The sequence below is a fragment of the Malaclemys terrapin genome, chromosome 1 (genome assembly GCF_027887155.1).
Source record: "Malaclemys terrapin pileata isolate rMalTer1 chromosome 1, rMalTer1.hap1, whole genome shotgun sequence".
Classification (NCBI taxonomy): domain Eukaryota; kingdom Metazoa; phylum Chordata; order Testudines; family Emydidae; genus Malaclemys; species Malaclemys terrapin.
The window spans coordinates 168912910-168938170 of record NC_071505.1 but is presented as its reverse complement, the minus strand read 5'-3'; the positions used below and the strand labels follow the sequence as shown (position 1 = coordinate 168938170).

The 25261-nt window shown below is 45.0% G+C and overlaps 1 protein-coding gene across 6 annotated transcripts in view; it reads left to right on the top strand.

Moving 5' to 3' along the window:
* GJA5 (gap junction protein alpha 5) overlaps nucleotides 1–8478 on the top strand; it is a 32186-nt gene extending 23708 nt beyond the window's left edge. For 2 of the 6 annotated variants that reach the window (XM_054046780.1, XM_054046792.1), the window contains exons 2-4: nucleotides 3913–4299; nucleotides 4472–4525; nucleotides 5528–8478. In XM_054046780.1, the coding sequence (XP_053902755.1) occupies nucleotides 5552–6661 (1110 nt within the window). In that variant the 5' untranslated portion in view covers nucleotides 3913–4299; nucleotides 4472–4525; nucleotides 5528–5551 and the 3' untranslated portion in view covers nucleotides 6662–8478. The remainder of the gene's footprint in view (nucleotides 1–3912; nucleotides 4300–4471; nucleotides 4526–5527) is intronic. The other 4 variants (XM_054046772.1, XM_054046787.1, XM_054046758.1 and 1 more) reach the window with 2 other exon arrangements.
* Nucleotides 8479–25261: the final 16783 nt, after the last annotated feature.

Below are 25261 nucleotides of genomic sequence, written 5' to 3'. Positions count from 1 at the left end.
ATCTTTCCATGCCTCTCATCTGATCTCTATAACTAACTAATGGTCTTTATAGATAATTTTAGTCCCATGGTACATCTCAGAGGGAGGTTTCTTTTCACCTGAATGGTGAATTTTGACTTACAAACTTAAAAATAGCAAGGCCTGATGCTAAGATTTTACAGCATTCCTGTATCAGACAAAGGGGTGTTCTGAAGCAAGCATCAAAGATCAGAATTTGGATTACAAGGTTGGAAGAGGACCCATGATCATTGCTGGCCCAGAAAATGTTTATGATTTATGACTGAAACTGTTAGAATTAACAACACACAGCAACAACAAAATGAAATCATAGAGCTTGGTTGGGGGGTAGGAGGGTTCCCTACACATTTATTTTAAGGGTGGCACTCAATTCTGAAATGAAACCCAGCAGAATAAGAAGATGCTGCATGCATTTCAAACATCTAGCATGTCTGTGCCACTGATGCATCCATTTTAAATAGGCTAGAGCAGAGGGCCAGCATATGCAAGAGGAAGTGCAAGAATATTGCTCAGTCCTAGCTTTGGATTCAAATCTCACCTCTCAAAGTATCAGTCCATTTGGGGAGCCCCAGGAGAACAGTTCTGCTATCCATACAGCAGAAGGAGAACCACCTTAGATGCAGATTCCACAGAGGATAAATTTAAGCTCAGACCACAGAGTAAATATTTCCTGAACCAAGAATAAAGTCTGGTACATCTCAAATAGTTTAGCAGCCCAGTTAACACTCTGGGTATGTCTACACTACGGGATTAATCCGAATTTATATAATTCGGATTTGAAAAACAGGTTGTATAAAGTCGAAATGTATGCGGCCACACTAAGCACATTAATTCGGTGGTGTGCGTCCAAGTACCGGGGCTAGTGTCGATTTCTGCACCGTTGCACTGTGGGTAGCTATCCCATAGCTATCCCATAGTTCCCGCAGTCTCCCGCGCCCATTGGGATTGTGGGTTAAGATCCCAGTGCCTGATGGGACAAAAAACATTGTCGCAGGTGGTTCTGGGTACAGCCTCACCTCCTCCCTCCCTCCTCCCTCCCTGCATGAAAGCAACGGACGGCAGACAACCATTTTCGCGCCTTTTTTCCTGGGTGAGTGAACACTGCAGACTCCATACCACGGCAAGCATGGAGCCCGCTGAGCTCAAGACAGCAGTCATGAACATTGTAAACACCTCGCGCGTTCTCGTGGAGTTTATGCTCAGCCAGGACCAGAAAAACGAGGCGAGGAGGCAGCGGCGGCGGCAACGCAGCGACAAGCATGATGAGGACATTGACATGGACATGGACACGGACACGGATACAGAATTCTGTGAAACCACAGGCCCCGGTGCTTTGGAGATCATGTTGTTAATGGGGCAGAGTCTATCCATGGAACGCCGATTCTGGGCAAGGGAAACAAGCACAGACTGGTGGGACCGCATAGTGTTGCAGGTCTGGGACGATTCCCAGTGGCTGCGGAACTTTCGCATGCGTAAGGGCACTTTCATGGAACTTTGTGACTTGCTGTCCCCTGCCCTGAAACGCCAGAATACCAAGATGAGAGCAGCCCTCACAGTTGAGAAGCGCGTGGCGATAGCCCTGTGGAAGCTTGCAACGCCAGACAGCTACCGGTCAGTCGGGAATCAATTTGGAGTGGGCAAATCTACGGTGGGGGCTGCTGTGATGCAAGTAGCCAAAGCAATCACTCAGGTGCTGCTACGAAAGTTAGTGACTCTGGGAAATGTGCAGGCTATAGTGGATGGTTTTGCTGCAATGGGATTCCCTAACTGTGGTGGGGCGATAGACGGAACCCATATCCCTATCTTGGCACCGGAGCACCAAGCCACCGAGTACATAAACCGCAAGGGGTACTTTTCAATGGTGCTGCAAGCACTTGTGGATAACAAGGGACGTTTCACTAACATCAACGCGGGCTGGGCGGGAAGGGTTCATGACGCTCGCGTTTTCAGGAACACTACTCTGTTTAAAGGGCTGCAGCAAGGGACTTACTTTCCGGACCAGAAAATAACCGTTGGGGATGTTGAAATGCCAATAGTTATTCTTGGGGACCCCGCCTACCCCTTAATGCCATGGCTCATGAAGCCGTACACAGGCAGCCTGGACAGGAGTCAGGAGCTGTTTAACTACAGGCTAAGCAAGTGCAGAATGGTGGTAGAATGTGCATTTGGCCATTTAAAAGGTCGCTGGCGATCATTATTGACTCGCTCTGACCTCAGCCAAAGAAATCTCCCCATTGTTATTTCTGCTTGCTGTGTGCTCCACAATCTCTGTGAAAGTAAGGGGGAGACCTTTATGGTGGGGTGGGAGGCTGAGGCAAATCGCCTGGCTGCTGATTACGTGCAGCCAGATACCAGGGCGATTAGAAGAGCACACCAGGAAGCGCTGTGCATCAGAGAAGCTTTGAAAACCAGTTTCATGACTGGCCAGGCTACAGTGTGAAATATCTGTTTGTTTCTCCTTCATGAAAACCCTCCCCCTTTATTGACTCATTTTCTGTAAGGAACCCACCCTCCCCCTTCCCCCAGCTTTCTTTCAAACCAAATAAAGTCACTATCATTTAAAAATCATTTATTCTTTATTAATAGATTAGCAAAAGAGGGAGGGAACCCGGGTGGTATTTGGGAGGAGGATTGCTGGGAAGGAAAAAGCCACAAAGAAAATGTTAAAAAAATGACAGCCTTTTGCTTGGGCTGTCTACTGGGGTGGAATGGGAAGGTGTACGGAGCCTCCCCCCCCCCGTGTTCTTACACGTCTGGGTGAGGAGGATACGGAACATGGGGAGGGGGGAGGGTGGAACAGGGGCTGAAGCGGCAGTCTGTTTTCCAGCAGCCGTTCCTGAAGCTCCACCAGACGCCGGAGCATGTCTGTTTGCTCACGCAGCAGCCCCAGCGTTGCATCCTGCCTCCTCTGGTCTTCCTGCCGCCACCTCTCATCTCGAGCGTCTCTCCTCTCCTCACGTTGGTCCCTCCTCTCCTCACGTTGGTCCCTCCTGTCCTCACGTTGGTCCCTCATGTCCTCACGTTGGTCCCTCCTGTCCTCACGTTCACTGGCTTCTTTCCTATACTTTGAAACTGTTTCCTTCCACTCATTCAGATGAGCTCTGTCACTGCGGCTGGATTCCATAATTTCAGAAAACATCTCGTCTCGCGTTCTCTTCTTACGACGCCTTATCTGTGATAACCTTCAGGATGGAGGAGGGAGGCTTGAGGAATTTGCAGCTGCTGTAGGGAGGGGAAAAAAGAGAGAATTGTTTAAAAAGCTACATTTTGCAGAACAATGCTTATACTCTTTCACGGTGACCAACACTATTCACATTACATAGCACATGTGATTTCTGTGCAAGGTCGCATTTTGCCTCTTAATGCTGAGTGCCTGTGGCTTTGCTGCTAGAGATCACAGGTCTGGGCAACAGAATTCGGCTTGCATGCGGCCATGGTAAACCATTGTCTTACAGCTTCTGCGCCCTCCTTTCCCACATACCAAGCATAGCCTGTAGAGTGCTGCGGTTTTCCTGTTAACCTTCAGCAGCAGCAGCAGAAAACAAACTAACCACCCCCCCTCTCGCCATGAATTCTCTGGGATGATCGCTGTACCCCTCCCCCCCACCGCGTGGCTGGTATCAGGGAAGATCCCTGCAGGCACCAAACTAACCACCCCCCCCGCCGCCGCCCCCCTCCCGCCATGAATTCTCTGGGATGATCACGGTACCCCCCCCCCCACCGTGTGGCTGGTAACAGGGAAGATCCCTGCTAGCCAAACGCGAAAAACTCAGGGCCAATTTCCCATCTGCGCTTGGCTAACTGCAGGGAAGGATTTATTTTCCGCCACAGGCAAACAGCCCAGTAGGAACGGCCACCTCTGTCCCCTTAACTAAGTTCCCGTATTTCAACCAGGTTACCAGGAGTGATATCACTCTCCTGAGGATTACACAACAAGATAAAGAACGGATGTTGCTTGAATGCCAGCAAACACCGGGACCATACGCTGCCAGGCTTTGTCAGGCAATGATACCAGATTACTTGCTGCAAGCATGGCGTGGTCAAGTGTCCTACCATGGAGGAGGGAATAAGGATGCACTGCCCAGAAACCTTCTGGCAAGGCTTTCGGAGTACCTCCAGGAGAGCTTCATGGAGATGTCCCTGGAAGATTTCTGCTCCATCCCCAGACACGTTAACAGACTTTTCCAGTAGCTGTACTGGCCGCGAATGCATCCCAAGTCCTCAGGGCAAAGTAATCATTAAAAACCATTTGCTTTTACAACAAGTTTTATATTTTAAAAGGTAAACTCACCTGAGGTCCCTTCCATGGGGTCAGAGTCTTGGGTACTGGCTTGGGAGGCTTGGGAGGGTACTTCAGTCAGGGTGAGAAAAAGATCCTGGCTGTTGGGGAGAACAGAGTGCTGTGTGCTCTCTGCAAGCTCATCCTCATCCTCCTCCTCTCCCCCATCTGCAGAATCCTCAGGCGTCGCTGATGAGACTATCCCCGACCCAGAATCCACGATCACAGGTGGGGTAGTGGTGGCAGCCCCCCCTAGAATTGCATGCAGCTCGGCGTAGAAGCGGCATGTCCACGGCTCTGACCCGGAGCGACCGTTTGCCTCCTTTGTTTTTTGATACGCTTGTCTGAGCTCCTTGACTTTCACGCAGCACTGCTCAGAGTCCCTATTGTGGCCTCTCTCCATCATGCCCTTGGAGATTTTTTCAAAAGTTTTTGCATTTCGTCTTTTAGAACGAAGTTCTGCAAGCACTGAATCCTCTCCCCATACAGCGATCAGATCCAGTACCTCCCTCACGGTCCATGCTGGTGCTCTTTTTCAGTTATCAGCCTGCATGGTTACCTGTGCTGATGAGCTATCTGTGGTCACCTGTGCTCTCCACGCTGGGCAAACAGGAAATGAAATTCAAATGTTCGCGGGGCTTTTCCTGTCTACCTGGCCAGTGCATCCGAGTTTAGATTGCTGTCCAGAGCGGTCACAATGATGCACTGTGGGATAGCTCCCGGAGGCCAATACCATCGAATTGCGGCCACACTATCCCTAATTCGAAATGTTAAAATCGATTTTGGCGCTACTCCGCTCGTCGGGGTGGAGTACAGAAATCGATTTAAAGGGCCCTTTACATCGAAATAAATAGCGTCGTTGTGTGGACGGGTAAATTCGAATTAAAGCTGATAAATCCGAATTAAAGTCGTAGTGTAGACCAGGCCTCTGTAATCTTTATACTAATTTACACTTTATAGAAGCTACCACAACCAGAACAGATCAATGAACCATCTAATTTTGTGTCCTGTCTTCAGCAGTGAGGCTCAAAGCCAGATGCTGAACTCACACGCTATAATGCACTGAAGTGCGGGTAGGGAGGGTTTCTTTCAGAAGGGTGTTTCGGTACACACATTCACAGCAGATTCCTGACGGACACTCAGTGCCTTTCAAATGCAGTATTTTCTGATTTAAGAACGAGTTCCCTTCATCTGTCTCAGAACCTCTCTCTCGCCATCCTTTCTCCACAGAGGCTGTGGCTCCACTGAGCAGAGATGGATAACTGGACCTTCCTGGGAGAGTTCCTTGAAGAGGTCCACAAGCATTCCACCGTGGTGGGGAAAGTCTGGCTGACCGTGCTTTTCATCTTCCGGATGCTGGTGCTGGGCACAGCGGCGGAGTCCTCCTGGGGAGATGAGCAGTCTGACTTCATGTGTGACACCCGGCAGCCTGGCTGCGAGAACGTTTGCTATGATAAGGCTTTCCCCATCTCCCACATCAGGTACTGGGTCCTTCAGGTCATCTTCGTCTCCACCCCATCCCTGGTGTACATGGGGCATGCAATGCACACAGTGCGCATAGAGGAGAAGAGAAAAATGAAGGAGGCAGAAATGAGGCCAAAGGGGATTAGAAGCAGTGGCGACTCTTACCACCAACAGGAGTACCTGGTGGCAGAGAAGGCAGAGCTCTCCTGTGGGGAGGAATCAAGTGGGAAAATAATACTCAAGGGTAGCTTGCTGAACACCTATGTCTACAGCATTTTGATCCGCATCACTATGGAAGTGGCCTTCATTGTTGGACAATACATCCTCTACGGGATCTTCCTGAAGACCCTGTACACCTGTCACCGGGACCCCTGCCCTCATCCCGTGAATTGCTATGTCTCACGGCCCACCGAGAAGAACGTCTTCATCATCTTCATGCTGTCCGTGGCGGTGTTGTCGCTCTTGTTGAGCCTGGCTGAGCTGTACCACCTGGGGTGGAAAAAAGCCAAGCAGAAGTGTGCTAAATCTTACAAACCCAGCCCCACTATGGCTGCTGGCAAACTGGAGCCTGCACCCCAAGTGGAGATGGCTCAAAGTTGCACTCCCCCTCCAGATTTTAATCAGTGTTTGGTCAATCCCAATGGGAAATTCATCAGCCCTTTCAGCAATAAAATGGCCTCTCAGCAGAACACGGACAACTTTGCCACTGAGAGGGTCCACAGTCAAGAGAATGCAGCTGGAGAAGGCCAATTTATCCAGATCAACTATGCACAGAGTCCTGAGGCACCCAATGACTCTGCCCCCCACCAGGTCTCCAATGGCTATCTCAATGAGAAACGCAGGCTCAGCAAGACCAGCCGTACCAGCAGTAAGGCTAGGTCAGATGACCTGTCTGTGTGACCTGTTGCCAGGTGGGGCAAGGAGGGAGGGAAAGCCTCAATGCTAAGCAAAACTTCTGCAGTGTGGCCTTTGAACTTCTGCCATTCTGCTCTCTGTTTTATGGCCCTCTGCTCCTTTTTAGTGAATGGCACTGCCCTACTTCAGACAGCACTTCTTAAACCTTAGAACAGGGAGGGGCAAACTTTCCCAATAGAAAGCAGACTGGCAACTTGCCAGGAGCCTGAACACACCACTTAAATTGCAGAAAATACAGCAGATGGTAGCCAACCTCATATTTAATGGAGAGGCGCCACCTACAGGGACCACAGGACCTGCCATTCCTAGTCATTCAGATAGAGATGGAACCGTTGGCTAGCAGGACCTGTAATCTCCAGAGATTGCATCTCCTCCTTAAAAATGAGGCTGGCCATGAGTTGCAATATTGAACTCACCAAGCCATACACTAGCCACCTCACTGTTGCTTTGGAATTACTTTAACATGGCGCAACCTCCACTTTGCAAGCACATCAAGTTACAACTTTTCTCTCCTGAGAAAAACAGAAATAAAACACTAGGCCTTTGAATAAAATGCTTTATATTTTGCTCTCTCTCTTCCCTTTTCTCTGCCTGGGCCCAGACACATTATACCACCTTGCCTTACCTATACCATGTAAATGTGCAATGAATTCTACTTGAATTTTTGACACTATGTATGTAGCTCCTTCAAGATTTGACTAGTAGTTAAGAATTGTCTGTTTTCCTCAAAAAAATAAAGTGCCTTAGTGTCCAGCTATGGAAATACCTTCATCCCAGGGTCAGGCCAGCAGATAGACCCTGGCATCCCCGGGATATTACCCAGGCTACCTGTTGAAGGGGCCTAAGGAATTTTCCCAAGATACTTATTAGACTAGTTTCAAGAGAAATGTCCACTTAACCAAAATAGATTTCCCCATGGATGCAAATATGTCACTGGAAAAAGGAGGGACTATGGTGCGGAAAGACATGATTTTTTTTTCTCTTTTACAAATGTTTTAAATACATTTAGTTCTTTCGAAAGGGTGTTAGACTGACAGCCCTGGAGAGTGACGTCCTCTGTTCATCCTCAGAAGAGTTACAGCACAGGCAGTGGTTGTGCCAGCTTCCTCCACCCTGCCCGGCCAATGAACCCCAACTTTATTCTAGAGTGAGAGTACTGTCCGGCCTCCATGACTCAATCAGTCCTTGGCCGCTCTGCTGAGACTGCCAGTTCTTATGACAGGCAACTATTCATTAAGAAATCGACAAACACACTGATTCTTTTCTCCATGCAGGTCACCCTGAGCCCTCATCAGATGACAACACTGGTAATGAGATAAATGAGGATCCCAAAACAAGGCTGTTCATGCAGCACTTAGGATGGTTCCTAGTCCCCAAACCCAACCTTGACCTCCATTCATTTGGTCATTGCAGAACTGAAACAAGGGGATTAAGTTTATCTTTCCATCTTTGGAGGATAAACTAGCCTAGTCCAACCTACTCCCTTTCATTTACCTTGCCCTTTTGAACATGTACAGCTGCTTATAAATCGTTGAATTGTGTGTGTTTGGGTTTGGAGTGATTTAAAACAGGACTGATCTATTCCCTCTGATACCTGCTGTCGAAAGTGATTGTCACTCCTTGAGTCTGATGCAGTGCGTGGTTTGGTACAATTGCCTGCACACGAACCAGGAGGAAAACATTTTAGTTTGTAAGCGATTTATGTACATGTATTTTTGAATCAGGAAAAGACGTGTGCTCTCCTGAATGAGAGATTTTAAACAACTGTGCCTAGTTTGTCCTAATAAAGTTCTGATTCCATCTCCTCTTGTTCATGTCTCTTCTCTTATGTGTCCAAGAATGAAAGAGTGAGCTGCTAACATCTATGGGTTTCCATCCCAACTTCTGCCAGTCAACTATCACAGAGATCCCCAAAACAAACGTGAGCCATTGCTTGGAATTCTGTGTGTTTGAAGGGTGGAGGTGGGAGGAAATATATGGTCAACTATAAATGTTGAAAAACTATTGTTTTACCAGATGGTGGAGTCAAGGGAACACCCCACACCTTTTGGTTTATCAGAGAAGGGAAGGAACACAGGAAGCCAGCTAGCAACAAACAGCACTGGTTGTAGCTGTGCAAGGCGTTCTCAAAGGGATCAAGGGTAGCAAAATGCAGCCTGAAGAGTTCAATTGTGCTTCCATCAAAATCAGTCAATCAGGAAGAGGGCCTTAGGAGGCTCCTCTAGGCACCTGATCCTGAGAGGAATTGACCACTCACACTCATCGCTGTCTTCAAAGAGCAGTTTGGGGCACTCATCTCTCAGAAGTTAGGCTGTCCGACCTACAAACTCCCCTTCTCTCCCCTGTCCAAACCGCTGACTTCTCTCCTTCCCAAACTGAACTCAGAGGCTCTTTCCTTCCCTTGCTGCCACCTCTCAGCCCACAAGGTTCTTTTCTCCCCTGCTCCATCTGTCAAACTCAAGGGGTCTCCCCTCCTACCGCCATCCCAACTTCACCTCCCAACCCATGGGACCTAGAAGGCTGGAAAGCAGAAATAAGGGGGATCATTGTATCCTGTTGAAAATGAAGGGAAAATTTAGGGAGAACATAATTACCCAAGCTGGAATTAGGTGAGGACACCAGGACTAGGACCTCCACTCTTGGGGAAAGTTTTACGGTGTCTTTAAGACCACAAGTGGTCAGAACCTTGATTTGGCATCTCATCTGAAAGACTGCACCTTCAGCACAGTGTCCCCCAGCACCATGCAGGAAGGATGAGTTCTAGTGCTCCACATTTTCAAAGCAGTGCACAGGCATTTCTGAGTGTGCCCGTCCGATGCATGCACACTGCCATTATGCATATGCAGCAGGAGCTTTGTGTGCCTAAGTCAGGCTAATGCAAAAGTGCACACATGCACTTGAACAGTCACCTCTTTGAAAATTGGACCACTGAGTTATCACACCATGCCCTCAGTTTTCTCTGGAGATCTTCCATCCAAGCATTAAACCAGGCCTGACTAATCTTAAATTTATGAGAGGGAATGAGTCCAAAGTGTAAAAGCCCCACTCTAATCAAATGAATCCCCAAACACGCAAGGATATTTGATCCTACTCATTATAAATATGGGGTAGAGCTGGGAAATTAAGATATGGATACGTGCTAAGAGTGCAACCCTCCTAAATTCAGGGATGTTCACACCTGAGGACATGGTTCATGCCCATCTCTTTGACAAGATCACACCCCAACCATTCCCTAGAAAACATGCATTAAAGCCAAGTACTGAGCATATATTCTCCTGCTCCCATTCTCTTCTGCACACCTCTCTGGCTGTCTCCAGGATATCACAGATGGAGGAGGTGTGATGGATGGATGTTTGCATTTGCTGACAGTTCATATGCTTATGATGCTTGAAATCCATTGTCAAGACTGCCTGTCAAATCATATCACAAAGGGAGTATTTAGTTCTAACTGCCAGTGAGCAGGGGAGCAAGAGCTGTCTTTTCAGGCAGATTTCTTGCACATTGTATTGGATTGGAAGGATGGGCAGATGGCATTAAGGGTGGGAGCTAAGTCGATAATACTTACAAAATTCAGCATTGGAGTTGGCACTCAATCTTTGTCTTCCTCATAGCATAAATCAAAGTACAGTTGTCATTTACTTTACAAAGCATTCCGAATAAAAGAACAATAGGATATAGATTTTCATTCTGCATCAGTGCTAATTTACTGGGGCCTTCTCCATATTCTAGTTTTCTGTTATCAATAACTCAGTTTCCTGGAGCATCAGCTAGAGTTCCTGGTTAATTTAATTAGAATGTACCAGCTCCGTGATGTCTTCTCCTGTTGCACTTCAACCAAATCAGCATCTCCTCCTCTCTGACACAGCATGTCAAATAAAGGGGCTGTCTCAACAATCCAGCAGTCAACCTCATTCTACAGGCTTTTGCTGCTCAGCTGCTTGAGGTCTGAATTGCTGACTCTGAGCTCTGTGCCGTTAGGCTCGTAAAGCAAAAGTACTTAATTCTATAAAAAGAAAATCTATATTTAAAAACTATTTAAAACGTTTCTAATGCCAAAACTAACAAAACAAGACAGTGATACCAGGATGCTCCCCTGCCTCCATCCAAACAGCAGAGAATGGGAGACAAATGAGAGAGGACCCAAGAGAGGTACACAAAATAATGAATGGCCTGGAGAAGGCAAGTTGAGAATTCCGCTTTCCCCTCTCATAATATGAGAACAAGAGTCTAGGGTAAGGAATGGTGTCCCTAGCCTCTGTTTGTCTGAGGGTGGAGATGGATGGCAGGAGAGAGATCACTTGATCATTACCTGTTAGGTTCACTCCCTCTGGGGCACCTGGCACTGGCCACTATCGGTAGACAGGATACTGAGCTGGATGGACCTTTGGTCTGACCCAGTATGGCCGTTCTTATGTTCTTAGGCAATGAAATTGAAAGACGACACATTTCAAAGTGATAAACTGGAAACAAAACACTGTTTCCCATGGAACTCATTGCCAAGAGTTTAGTAGAATCAAAAAAGGAGCAGACATCTATCTAGATGAGAACATTACAGTTGCATAGGACACATACAAGGAAAATAAACCTCATGCTTCAAGGCATTAGCCAACCACTAAGGCCCGGATTTTCTAAGTTGCTGAGAACTCACAATGTCAGCTAAAGTCAGTGGGAGCTGTGAGTGCTCAGTATCTCTGAAGCCTACGATTAGGAAGACGCTTCCACTTTAGGTCATTCCATAATTGCACCTTTCTCTGAAGTTCCTGGTGCTGGCCAGTGTTGGAGACAGGGTATCAGATTAGGTGGGTGTGATGGGTTTGGGCCCTTTGGGCCGTCACCTGATATTCTGGGATGCCACTGAGTCAGCCTATTTTGCCAGTCTGGGTCCCCTTTTCCTGGCCTTGCTGGGTTAGGCTCACAAGCTTCTTCCAGCCAAGCATACAGGCAGGGCCACACCCAGCTGCACAGAGAGACAGAGATCCGCTCTGGAAAGATTTGTCCTTAGTGGCTCTCCCCAACATTCTGGTGCCTACTCCCTTTGAGGGGTACAAACCCAAAGGTTTTATGAAATTTGCCCCCTCCCTAAATGTGGAAAGAGATATGCACAACATCTTGCCCCCCGCCCCAGTTAGAAATTACATAAACTGGGTTATATTATAAACAAGAAATAAGTTTATTAACTACAAAAGGTGGATTTTAAGTGAATATAAGAGATAACAGACAGAACACAGCAGATTACTGACCAAATAAAGCAAAACACACAAGCTAAGCTCAAAATGCTTAAGAAACAGGTTACAAAATGTAAATTCTCACCCTAAATGTTATTTTAGGCAGATTGCAAAGTTTCTGTGGTTCAGAGTTCCAGTTATATTCCTTTTCAGACTAGACCCCTGTCTCAGTTTGGACACTCTCCCTGCCTTCCCTTCAGGTGGCTTTAGCAGTCTTTCTTCTTGGGCAGACAGGCCATGGAGAGGAGGAGTCCGCTTGTCTTCCTCCCCACCCTTAAACAGGATTTACATAAGGTGGAAATCCTTTGCTTCCCAAACTTGACCCCCTTCCAGTGGAAAGTTACAAGAAGTCCCAGGTAATGTTCAGTATCAGGTGACAAGACCACCTGACTCTGTAGTATTACAGTGTCCATGAGTCAGTGGCAGCATGGGTTGGCAGGAAGGCCAAGCCTTTCCACAGTCCATTGTGCTCACTGATGGGCCATCAGCCCTGTCTGGCTTTTCTGTTGTTGTACCCGAAGTGTTAGCAGTGGGCGTCACTCAGAGTAGCATAGTTGAAATACAGATACATAGTCAATATTCCTAACTTCAGATACAGAAATGACACTGGCATACAAATTGGATAATCACATTCAGTAAATGATAACCTTTCCAATGATATCTTACAAGACCTATCTTGCATAAAGTACATCTCAGTTATGTCATATTCATATCATAAGCCTATTTTCATAAATAATATGGAGTGAAACATCACAGTGGGCCACTGCCCTGATCCAGAAAGGTGACTCCTATGTTCTTGCTGGGCTTCAAGCAGGCATTGGATGCAGCAGGTCATAGTGGTTGGAGTTTTCTAAGGTAATATCTTAGCCTCAGGGCTGGCTCCAGGCACCAGGCAACCAAGCACATGCTTGGGGCGGCTCCTGGTAAGGGGCGGCCAATTTTGGGGTGGCGGGGGGCAGCGCGGTGTGGTGTGGCGGGGGGGGGCGTGCAGTGTGGCGGGGGGGGCGTTCTGGCGGTGCGGGGCACAGCGCTCGGGGGGGCTCTGGCGGCGCGGCGCTCAGCGGGGGGGCAGCGCAGGGCACGGCGCTCGGGGGGGGTGGGGGTTCCAGCGATGCGGCACTCGGGGGGGGGGGGCTTGGCGGGGCGGTGCTTTTTTTTGCTGCTTAGGGCAGCAAAAAAGTTAGAGCCGGCCCTGCTTAGCCTTAACTATCTGACAACTTGTACTGCCACGATGATTGAAGTTCTTTGTGAGTCCATGGGAATTTCAATGACTGGTTGTGTTTAAACTTTCCTCTAAACACCATAGTTTCAGCATCTCCATGGTGAATGGGGTGAAAGGAAACAGGTAAAATGAATTTACATCTCTCATTAGTAGATCTGGGAAATTGATGTAAAAATATATCTTTTTTCTCCAACGAATATTTGTTCACATTTTTAGATTAATTTGATTTGACCTCATGCACACCCCTTTCTTTTCTACCCAGGAATGTTTGAGAAATAGGATTTGACTGTCAAAAACTTGCATGAAAAGGGAATTTCAAACACATGTGAGCATTCACTGAAGCCAAATTTTAAATTCATATATGCAAATATTCACACTAGAGGTGTTCATCCATTCAGGAAACAGAAACACCACTATGTGACTTATCTGACCAATCACAACTAAACACCATAGCTCAAATTTTGAATATCTGCAATAAATCCAACAATAACCTATTTTAAAAGACAGCTGTTGATTAAACTGGAATAGCAAATACTTTTGAGGGACTCGTGATGTGCTTGCAGATATTCTACTTGCAGAAAAGTAGCTACATTTAACAAATTATTAGTTGCAAATTATTTACTCAGCTCTAATTACTAGTTCAGACAGTGGCCAGGAATCCCCTAAATCTACCTAAGACTCACATGGAAGGATCAAATTAAGGGGAACACAGCACCCCTGCTCTCTCGGCTAGTTTGATGAGAGCTCCCTGCGGCCTGCGTTGCTTCCCACAGCTCCCATTGGCTGGGAATAAATATAAACAAAATGTCTCGCGGCCTGCCAGCGGATTACCCTGATGGGCCGCGTGATGAAGGTTGCCGACCCCTGATGTAGAAGCACTTCCCATAAAAATAATAAAAACAATGATATTGTGCTTGTAGTTAAAAAAAAAACCTCACTGAGGGAACGTAGAAATCTGAAAGGCTGCAATATATTTTTCTTTTTTTGCTTCCTGTCTGCAGTTGTGTAGTGCTGCTACATGCCATCTGCCCTGTTCTACCTCAGAGCTGACTGCATTTCAGTGGTAGATGAAGTGACCCCTTTCTATACTGTATGTTATATAGGCCTCAATCATGTAAACACTTAAGCACATGGGTAACTTTACTCATGTAAGTAGTACTAGTGACTCCAGGTGGATAAACTACCCACAAGCTTAAGTGTTTGCAGGATTAGAAGTGACAGAGGAGGAAAAAGACTTGGATGTATTTTTTGATCACAGCATGACTATGAGCCGCCAATGTGATGCAGCCATGAAAAAGGCTAATGCAATCCTAGGATACATCAGGCGAGGTATTTCCAGTAGAGATAGGGAAGTGTTATTACCATTATACAAGGCATTAGTGAGACCTTAACTGGAATACTTTGTGCAATTCTGGTCTCCCATTTTTAAGAAAGATAAATTCAAACTGAAACAGGTGCAGAGAAGGGCTACTAGGATGATCAGAGGAATGAAAAACCTATTTTACGAAAGAAGACTCAAGGAGCTTGGTTTGTTTAGCCTAACCAAACACAGGCCCATGGGAGATATGATTGCTCTCTCTAAACACATCAGAGGGTTAAATGCCTGGGAGGGAGAGGAGTTATTTAAGTTAAGGGTCAATGTGGACACATGAACAAAAGGATAGAAACTAGCCATCAACAAGTTTAGGCTTGAAATATACAAAGGTTTCTAACCATCAGAGAAGTGAAGTTCTGGAACAATCTTCCAAGGGGAGCAGTGGGGAGCAACAAACCTAACTGGCTTCAAGACTGAGCTTGATAAGTTTATGGAGAGGATGATATAATGAGACTGTCTACAATGGCATGTGGTCCATCCGCAACTGCTAATGGCAAAAAAATCCCCAATGGCTAGCGATCGGATACTACATGGGGAGGACTCTGAGTTACTACAGAGAATTCTTTCCCAGGTGTCCAGCTGTTGGGTCTTGCCCATGTACTCATGGTTCAACTGATCACCATATTTGGGGTCAGACTGGCAGAGACCTTGGGGGGATTTTCACCTTCCTCTGAACCATGGAGCACAGGTCACTTGCTGGATTAAACTAGAGTAAATGATGGATTCTCTGTAACTTGAAGTCCTTTAAATAATCATTTAAGCACTTCAGTAACTCAGCCAGCGGTCTGTTACAGGAGTGGGTGAAGGTCTGTGGCCTGTGATGTGCAGGAGGTTAGACTAGATGATCATGATGGTTCCTTCTGGCCTTAAAGTCTATGATTGGGGCCAGAGTTTGTAAATCAGTTTGTTAAGCACTTTATGATCCTCCAGAAGGTGCTCTACAAAAGAAAGAGCATTATCACTAACTACTTCCAAAAATACAGTGGATTTTCATTCTTAGCTTCCCACAGAATAAAGAAGACGCTCCATCTCCTCCATGCCTGCTTTCTTCTCCTTCTACTATAGCTCCCCTCTCAACCCAAAACAAATTCTCAAAACATGTGCAATTCCCACTGATGTTAATGGGAATCTTTTGCACAAAAATGAAATTTGGCCCATCAGTACTTGCTGTTTCCAGAACCATCAGTCTCCAATACCTGGACTTCTCATGTCTCATCGATAGAGCAGGAATGGGTGGACGAGGAATAGCTTAACTAGAAAATGGAGTTGCTCTGAGCCCAGAAAGAGAGGAAAGTAGAAGGGGAAAAAAACCCAACAGTTCCTCAGCTTATTACATGCAACGAGAACTATGTTATAAAATCAAAAGAAAACTATCCAAAGGTGAAAAAGGGGGAACAGTGCAGTAAAGTTGCAACATGGGGAACTCCCTTTGTCTTCCACCCAGACGCCTTACTGCTCTAATCTTAGATTACATTAAAAATATGTTTAAAAGATTGAGGCAGGGGCCTGCAGGAAAAGAAAGGACAGTCTCATGGCTAAGGCAGTTGAATGCTGTTCTGGTGAACTTGAATCCATCCCTGCCTTTGCCACAGAGTTCCTGCGTGATGCTGGGCAAGTCACTTAAACCAAACTTCTCCCAGATGGTCACTAATTGTGTATTCCTCATTTTTTGGGTGCGGTCTGGTTCGCGGAAGTGCTGAGCATTCACAGCTGCAACTAAAGTCAATGGCTGCCGTGCTTTGGACATATGAAGTGCCATTAAATGCTCTGAAAAATCAGACCCCAGGAGTTCAAATTGGGCACCTAAAATTAGCAAACACTTTTGACCTGAATGTCTTTGTGCCTCAGTTCCCCATCTGTAAAATGAAGATAAGCGCACTCCCTCATCTCACAGCATGTTGTGAAAATAAATCCATGTTTATGAAGCATTCGGATATTGTAGTGATGAGCACCACAGAAAAACCCACGAGGAAATTAATAATTCTGCGTTCAGAGCAGGGTCCAAATACTGTGCAGTAAATAAGGTCTGGGGCCACATTAATGATGATAAAATAAAATATTGATTAGCTGATTATTCAGTGAGTGCCGTCCATCCTGTGCACTGAATGAGACAGGGGTGCTGTAGAAAAAACACTATGTGATCATGGAATTAAAGACTCATACACACAATGCGGCTAAATGACAGTTGCACAACCTTAAATCTGGTATTCCCTAACTTTTAAGTGCTTGACTTTGCTACATTAATGTTCTTTTAACATAGTCTGTGTGTGTAATTTCCTAGGTTTTAAAAAAGCAAACTGAAAACATTCATAGATTCCAAGGCCAGAAGGGACTATTGTGATCATCTAGTCTGACCTGTATAACACAGGCCATAGAACTTCCCCAAAATAATTCCTGGAGCAGATCTTCTCAAAAAACCATGACCGGGGCCATCCTTAGGGGATACACAATATACATGGCTGCGAAGGATCCTGCCTGCCTGTGACACTCTGTCTCCGGTGGGGGCCGGGCCGGGATATGAGGAGAGAAACTTCCACATGAGTGGGGGGGAGGGAGGGAGAGGAGGAGAGAGGGGAAGAGATGGGGCAAGCGGGGAAGGGAAGGGGGACTTAAAGTGACAGTGCACTCACTGTATCTCACACTTCCCTAACACTCACACATACTGTCTCTCTCACACACAGACTCTCACATCCACATACACTCTGCCTCCCATAAGTCACAGTTCCCCACTACAGATTGTCGCGTACACACAGTCTCACACTCCCCAACAAACACTCTGTCACACAGTCCCCCAACACAGTCACATACACACACACACACACAGGCTCTCGCTCTCTCTCACACACACATACACACTTGTATTATTGTTGTTGTTATTACTGCTTGGTATTTCCTGTCAAAATGCTCGTGGTGAGCCAGGCATGGCTAGGCACTGCAGGAGGGCCGTGGGGTCTAGCAAGATGCAGCCCCCATGTGACAGTGTGAAGCCTGCCTTGAGCCACTGCCACAGCATCTGCTGTGTACGAAGCTCGGTGTGTGTCAGCAATGTGGGGGGATTCTGGAGGTCCGTGGCCAGAGGTGGTGGCTGTTCCCCCTCGACACACTGGGGTCAGCAGCGCTGGCTGGGGACCACCTTTGGTGGAGCATAGGGGCACCAGTTTAATAATACTGCATAGGGCCCCATAAATCCTAAGGCTGGCCCTGACCATGACACCTGGTAAATTGTTCGAATGGTTAATTATTCTCACCATTAAAAACTTATGCTGCATTTCCAGTCTGAATTTGTCTAGGTTCAACTTCCAGCCATTGGATTATGTTATACCTTTCTCTGCTAGCTTAAAAAGCCCATTATTAAATATTTTTCCACATGTAAGTACTTATAAACAGTAATCAAGTAACCCCTTAACCTTCTCTTTGTTAAGCTAAATAGATTGAGCTCCTTTTGTCTATCACTATAAGGCACGTTTTCTAACCCTTTAATCATTCTCGTGGTTCTTCTCTGAACCCTCTCCAACTTATCAACATCCTTCTTGAACTGTGAGCGCCAGAACTGGACACAGTATTCCAGCAGCAGTGCCGCAAACAGAGATAAAATAACCTCTCAACTCCTACTTGAGATTCCCCTGTTTATGGATCCTGGGTTTGCATTAGCTCTTTTGGCCCCAGCATCGCACTGGGAGCTCATGTTCAGCTGATTGTCCCCCACTACTCCAAAAATCTTTTTCAGAGTCACTGCTTCCCAGGATAGAGGTTCCTATCGTATAAGTATGACCTACATTATTTGTTCCTAGATGTATACTTTTAGCCATATTAAAATGCATATTGTTTGCTTGTGCCTAGTTTATATCAAGTGCTCTACATTGCTCTCAATCAGTGACCTGTCCTCTTCATTATTTACTATTCCCCCAATTTTTGTGTCATCCGCAAACTTTATCCGTGATGATTTTATGTTTTCTTCCAGATTCATTGATAACAAATGTTAAATAGTATAGGGCTAAGAATCAGTCCCTGAGGGGACCTGGTAGAAACATACCCACTTAATGATGATTCCCCATTTACAATTACATTTTGAGTAAACAGTTAGCCAGTTTTAATTTATTTAAAGCTTGCCATACTGATTTGATCTTTTTTAAATGAAAATGCCATGCAGTACCAAGTCAAATGCCTTACAGAAGTCTAAGAACATTACAAAAACCCCATTATCTTTATCAACCAAACTTATCTCATCAAAAAAGATATCAAGCTAGTCTGACAGTACCTATTTTCCATAAACCCAGGTTGATTGGCATAAATTATATTACCCTCCTTTAATTCTTTATTAATTGAGTCCCATATCAGCTGCTCCATTATCTTGCCTGGGATCGATGTCAGGCTGACTGGCCTATAATTATCTGGATCATCCCATTTACCCTTTTTTAAAATTGGCACATTAGTTTTCTTCCAGTCTTCTGGAACTTGCCCAGCACTCTAAGACTTATTGAAAATCAATAGTCCAGCAAACTCCTCAGTCACATACTCCCGAGATACTTGTGGACTATAAAAAATGTCATCATCCTGTGATGAGACTAGAACATCTGTTTTTCCACAGTCCACTCCTGACTTCTTACACGACAGAAACCTGCTCAGACTCCATTAACTGGATCTCCATACTGTGCTGTTTTTAGGTTCCCTCCACCAACACCTTTGGGTTTGTGCAGAAATACTATGTACAATGTCCCTTATAGTTAATACATTTGTTTGTTTATTCTACCCAAAGCGGTGTGTTTGGTTTGAAGCATGTCAGAGACTCGCCTTGGGATAACAAGCCTGCTACATATCAACTTCTTTGTTAAATTGACAAACTCATATAAGCTTGCAGCATCCAGCGGGTATAACTGAGCAGTGCAAGACGGAGGTTCCTAGGGCTGTGTCTGGGACCGGAGATATTGGCTAGTGTCATTCGCTTGCAAGCAGCTGGTAACAGCTTACATGCCAGAGGCTGTGCATGAACAGGCCAGGAGTGGGGGTTCTCACAGCACAGCAGGGTAAGACTGGCTCCCAGAGTCAAGGATTGGAGTGACCTAGCAGATCTGGTGTCCAGATAACACCAGAAGGGAATGTCACATGAACCAATGCCATTGTCAGGATTCTTTTAATTCCTAATACATTTTAAAAACTCCTTATTGTCCTTAACTCTGCTGGGCATAGATTTTATCTTATATCCCTTGGCTTCCTCCTATCCCTTTTCTACAATTCTTAACTTCTGATTTATATTCATGACTATCAACTACCCCTTTGTTATATATAATTTTTATTTTTTACAGCTGCCTTCACTTACCCTCTAAACCAGGTTGGCTTTTTAACCACCACAGCCTTCTTCCTTGATTGTGGTTTTTTGGGTATTTAGTAAAGTGTTCTTAAATGATTCCAAATTATTATTCACATTTTTCTAATTAAATTCTTCCTCCCAGCTGATTTGACTCATAATTATTTTCAGCTTTGTGAAACTGATACTTTTAAAGCACACATATATATTATTGGTCTGGATTTTATTCTGCTTGCACTTTATAAATTTGACCAAGTCATGATTGCTTTTACCTAAGCTACCATTAATTTTTAGTTCTGTGATCAGCTTTTCTTTATCTATTAGGCTAAAGTCTAACATAGAATTCCCCCATGATGTTTGCAACACCTTTTGAGTTAGGAAATTGTCATCTATTATGTTTAGAAATGTCAAGGATGTTTTACTGCATGAGACGTTCAGTATATCTCATTCAAATAGAAGTCCCCATGATCATGCAACTTTTTCCCCTACATATCATAGATAAGTATGTAAGGAAGTGGTCATCCTGTTCCCTAGTGTGATTTGGTGGTCAGTAGCAGACACCAGCTAATACCCCCATCTTGTGTTTTTGTGTTAGGATATTGATCCATAAGTATTCAAGATGATTTTCTTCGAGTTATCAGTGACTCAGAAACAGATAATGCCATTTTTGATATAGAGTACCATTCCACCACCCTTTTTGCCCACCCAATCCTTCCTAATATGTTATAGCCATTAATTTTAACATTCCAGTTGTGAGAATTCTCCCATCAGGTTTCAGTAATACCAACTAGATTGAATTTATGCTCATAAATGAGCAACTGCAATCCCTCTTGTTTGTTACCCAGGCTCCTGGCACTGGTGTATAGGCAATTCAGGAATTTCTTCTCTTCATGTCATGTAATTTGGTTCCTTGATTAATTTTATTTTCAACACCTTGATTTTGTGCTGACTGAGAGCTCATATCTGCCCTCTTTTTAGCCTCCCCTTTCGTTATTTGTTTTACTCCCTTTTGACTATTCTAGCCAGCCTGTCTCCAAGGAGATTGGTCCCTCTTCTACTGAGATGGAGGTCATCCAAACTATCTAGCCCCTTCTCCCCATAGAAGGCGGACAAGTATTCCACAAAACCAAAGTCCTCCATCCTACATCACTAATTCGCCAACAGTTCACTTTCAGAATCTTTTTCCTTCTGTTTTTCTTTGATCGAAGGACAGGAAGGATTTCAGAGAAGATGGCTTGGACATTCTTTCTCTTCAGCATGTGGCACCAGATGGATCATCAGCAGGGCAGGAACCTTTAAATTCACTGCACAGAACTCTGCTGCTCGAACTAACAGAGTAACTGATAGCAGTAGTAGGTCATCTTCCTATATGTGGACTAGCCCTAAAGGAGGGTAAGCTACATATTTTGACATTGGATTACTCTGCCATTTGCTGACTCCAGAGGAATGGTGAGACTCGGGAATATTGGGTTCAACTGCAGGTGCTCTAGTGCGCACAGACCCTTCTACCCCTGTTCCCTCCAAGCCTGAACTCTTATGCCCACTCCAGTTTGTCTTTACCCTGCCCCCACCTTCTCATTTCTTTTCCAGTCTCCTCATCTAGACAGTCCCAGGTGCCATTCACTGAGACTCCTCATTCCAGTCCCACGCTCCCTGTCCAGCTAGTCACATTGTACCCACCACCTGGGATCCTCATCCAATTACAGTCTTGCCTCTCACTCATCCCAGTTACAGTTCTCCTCATAGGCTCCTTGTTCTACTCCCCTTGCCCATCTAATCCTACCTCCTCCCTGCCACTCCAGCTCCTCATCCAATCTCAGTTTCCCATTCCCCACTTCTCTCCACACCTCCCCATTTCTTGTTGGCTCCTTGTTTCAGTATCATGGCCCCGTCAGCCCCCTCCCCTCCCCCGTTGGGTCCTGGTCCCAATCTCCCCTCCCTTCCCTCCTCCTCAGCTCCTTGTCCCACTCACCCTCTGAGGCCTGACACCTCACCCCTCTGCATTTGAGTCAGGTGACTTCATCCACCACTCTGGCTGGGGCCCTCCAGTGGGAGCACTGACAGCACAAGAGCGAGAGTCTGCCTGCTCTTAGTTCCAGTGCCACAACAGATTGCCGTTTCTAAGAGCAGGAATTGCAAGGAAAATTCTGCTCAGATCCTGGTTTGGAGCATGCTCAGTGAGAGGGACTCTTCAAGGAATTTAGCTGGCAAACCCTCACAACTCTCTACTGAGCATGTGCAAACTTAGATGTTTCAGAGACTTATAACTTTGCCAAATTTGGGCAGCTTTTCATGAGAATAGTGAAAGGCACATCTGGGACACTGAAGTAACCCACTTGCCAAATTTCTAGTCCTTGCTCCAAAGTATGGGGCCTCTAAAGCTTCTCAACAAAATATATGTATGAATTTTTAACATGTATTAATGTATTTTTCCCTAATCTCATTCTCAGAAACAGCTGAAGCTTTTTTTGCCACGGCTTCTACCCCTATCACATAATACTTGTGTGATGGGACATGGCATGGGAAGAGAATCAGCACAAGGGACTGAATGTATTTGAGAGGAGTTCGGGTGATCGAGCAGACCCGCAGCCAGCCAAAACAAGTGTGTGTAGCTGTGTAGGGAAACAACTCATGTTCTCTCAGCTACCCTTTCCCACTTACAGGACACAGAGAAAGGAAGTTCTTAGAGCACCGGGAGCTTGTCTTGGAACAATAAAATTGGGAAATGTGTGTCTTTGGGAAGGTGGGGGAGCTGAGCAACTGCCAATGAGGGTTGGGAATGAACATCAACATATTCTGATGACAACCTGCATTTTTCAGTTCTCCTTTGCACCAAAACTCCTCCAAGATCTACAGATGAGAGCACAATTCCATGCCCAAATCAAACTCCAGCTCCAAACAGATCAACTGCTTTTTGAGAGAACATCTCTACATGACATGCAAAGGGAGTGGGTCTCAGTGGAAGGCAGAAGGTTAGTCTGATCTGGATTTCACTAAATAAACCCACAGCAATTCATATCCACCACCCCCATGAAAGGCCAATTGGATTGAGGGTTTTGAGGCATGTGATGAATGGGACAGAAATCACAAAAGGGCTGCAAAGAACCTACCACAGAGTTAGATTTCTTTAACCAAGTTTGTAACCCCTCTTGGGTCAAGAAGTCATGCCAGTGACTCACAGTGGAGCAACAACATACAAGAAACAAAAACACATACATTGACTTTTTAGGCATATCTTCACTGGAAATTAAAACAAGTCTCCCATTCCTCACAGTGCCACTCACCAGAGCCAACACACTCATTCTCTGCTACGTGCAAGGACTATACTGAAAATTGCTTTAGTCGCTACCAGCTCCTACCCTTAAAAGGAATCAGATTAGCAGGGATGCAGCTCTGGGTCAGAAGCATGCCTGCTATTTTTGTTTTGAAGTAGATGTTGTGCCAGCTGTTCACTTCTGGAAACAAAGCTGAAGTTAAACATGAAAAATACCCTTACTCCAATCAGTTTGATGGGTGCCAGGCTAAAGCCAAAATTTTCAAAAATGGATGGCTAAAGTTAGGCTTCTAAATCCATATTCAGGAACCAAAGTTAGTGACCTGGCAGGGCTCAGTGCTCAGGTCTTTTGAAAACTAGGCTGTCAACTTAGGTGCCTACATATGGATTTACCAGGAGAACTTTAAGCAGCTGTTTTTGAAAATCTTGACCTAACTCTCTAATGGCTAGTAATTCATATATATAAAGTTGGTACATACACAGATAGGCAATCACAATATTTTCTTTCTGATCATAGATCTAGGATCAGTGGGGAAAGTTTACAGTTCCTGAGAGAATTTGTATTGATCAGCCAGAGCATTTCTAGGCCTGGCAGGTCATAAGATACCAGATCTTAATGACAGCATGATCTAAAAGAAATAAGATCTACTCAAAGCTCTACCATGAGCTTACCGGGTGCTTTGGCCCAGATTTTCGAAAACAGGAGCCTCTTAACTCCATATTTAGACGACTATATAAGTGGCCTGGATTTTCAGAAGTGCTGGGCACCCAGAATGCGGTACCAAGATAAATCCCAGAGCCACAGGTGCTCAGCATTTTTTTTAAAATTACTTATTTAGGAGTCTAAATATAGATTTATGAGCCTAGTTTTAGGCTCCTGGTTTTGAAAATCTTGATCTTAACCTCTTATATCTGTCAGTTTTCTCATCTGTAAAAGGGAATGATACATATTCACTTCCCAAAGGTGCTGTGAGTCTTCATTAATTCTTGAAAAGTGGTTGCAAAATGTAAAGTTCAAGTATTATTTCAATAAAATTGTGTCTGATTTCCACCTTGTTTTTTTCCTACTTCAGGCTCCAATGCAGCAAAGCACTTACGCATGTGCATATAGGATATATGCATCTCCCCACTTTATAACACTATGTAGAAGACCAAAAATGCGTTAAGTTTTCAGCTCCCTCTCACAGTGAAAACAGTTTAACTTGCTGTTTGCTCTCGCCCTAAGTTTCTCTAAGTATTACTGTTTCTTAGCTTTGTCCTTCTCATTAGATGTGTGTTTTGGATTATTTTTCCCTAATTGTATGAGTTTCTCTTTTCCCAGGATCTTACTTGTCTTTTTAGTTCCTCCCCATATTTCTAGTTTCTCTAGGTTCCTTTTGTTATTATTTTCTGATGTTTCCAATACTTCCCATTTGAGTGCTATCTGTGAATTTAATAGTGTATGCTTTTACCCCCTTCTAGATCATTAATATATTTATTAACTACGCAAAGACCTAACAATAATTCTAGCAGTATCCTGCTGGACATTGACAACTGAATATAAGTACTAGTGTGTACTGTAGCTAAGAAGGTTAATGTGATTCTTGAATGTAAAAGCGGGGGACTATAAAAAAAAATGGGTAAGAAGGTGATATTACCTCTGTGTATGGCATTAATAAGACCTTTAATGGAATGCTGTGTCCACATTCAGGAGTCTGTTCTTCAGAAAGAATATTGACAAATTGGAGCGGGTTCACAGAAAGGCTACGAGATTGATTCAGGTCTGGAAAACATGTCTTATAGTGAGAGCATAAAGCTCAATCTATTTAGTTTATCCCAGAGAAGGTTAAGATGTGACTTGATCGTAGTCTACAAGAACCTATACTGGAAAGAGTAGATGGCTCTTTACCCTAGCAGAAAATGCATAACAAGAGCCAAATTCATCACAGAGTGGGTAATTAACCATTGGAACACCTTCCCAAAGGGTTACAGTGGATTTTCCTTCACTTGCAGTCTTTAAATCATGACTTATTTAAAAAAAAATTATTCTATAGCTCAATCAGAAGTTATGGGCTTGACACAAATTATTGGATGAGTTTCTTTGGCCTGTGGGGTCAGACTAGGCTGTCATAATGGTTCCTTCTGGCCTCAAAATCTGCCAATCTATGAAAACCTCGCCTCAGATTGATACACTGTGGTTTATTA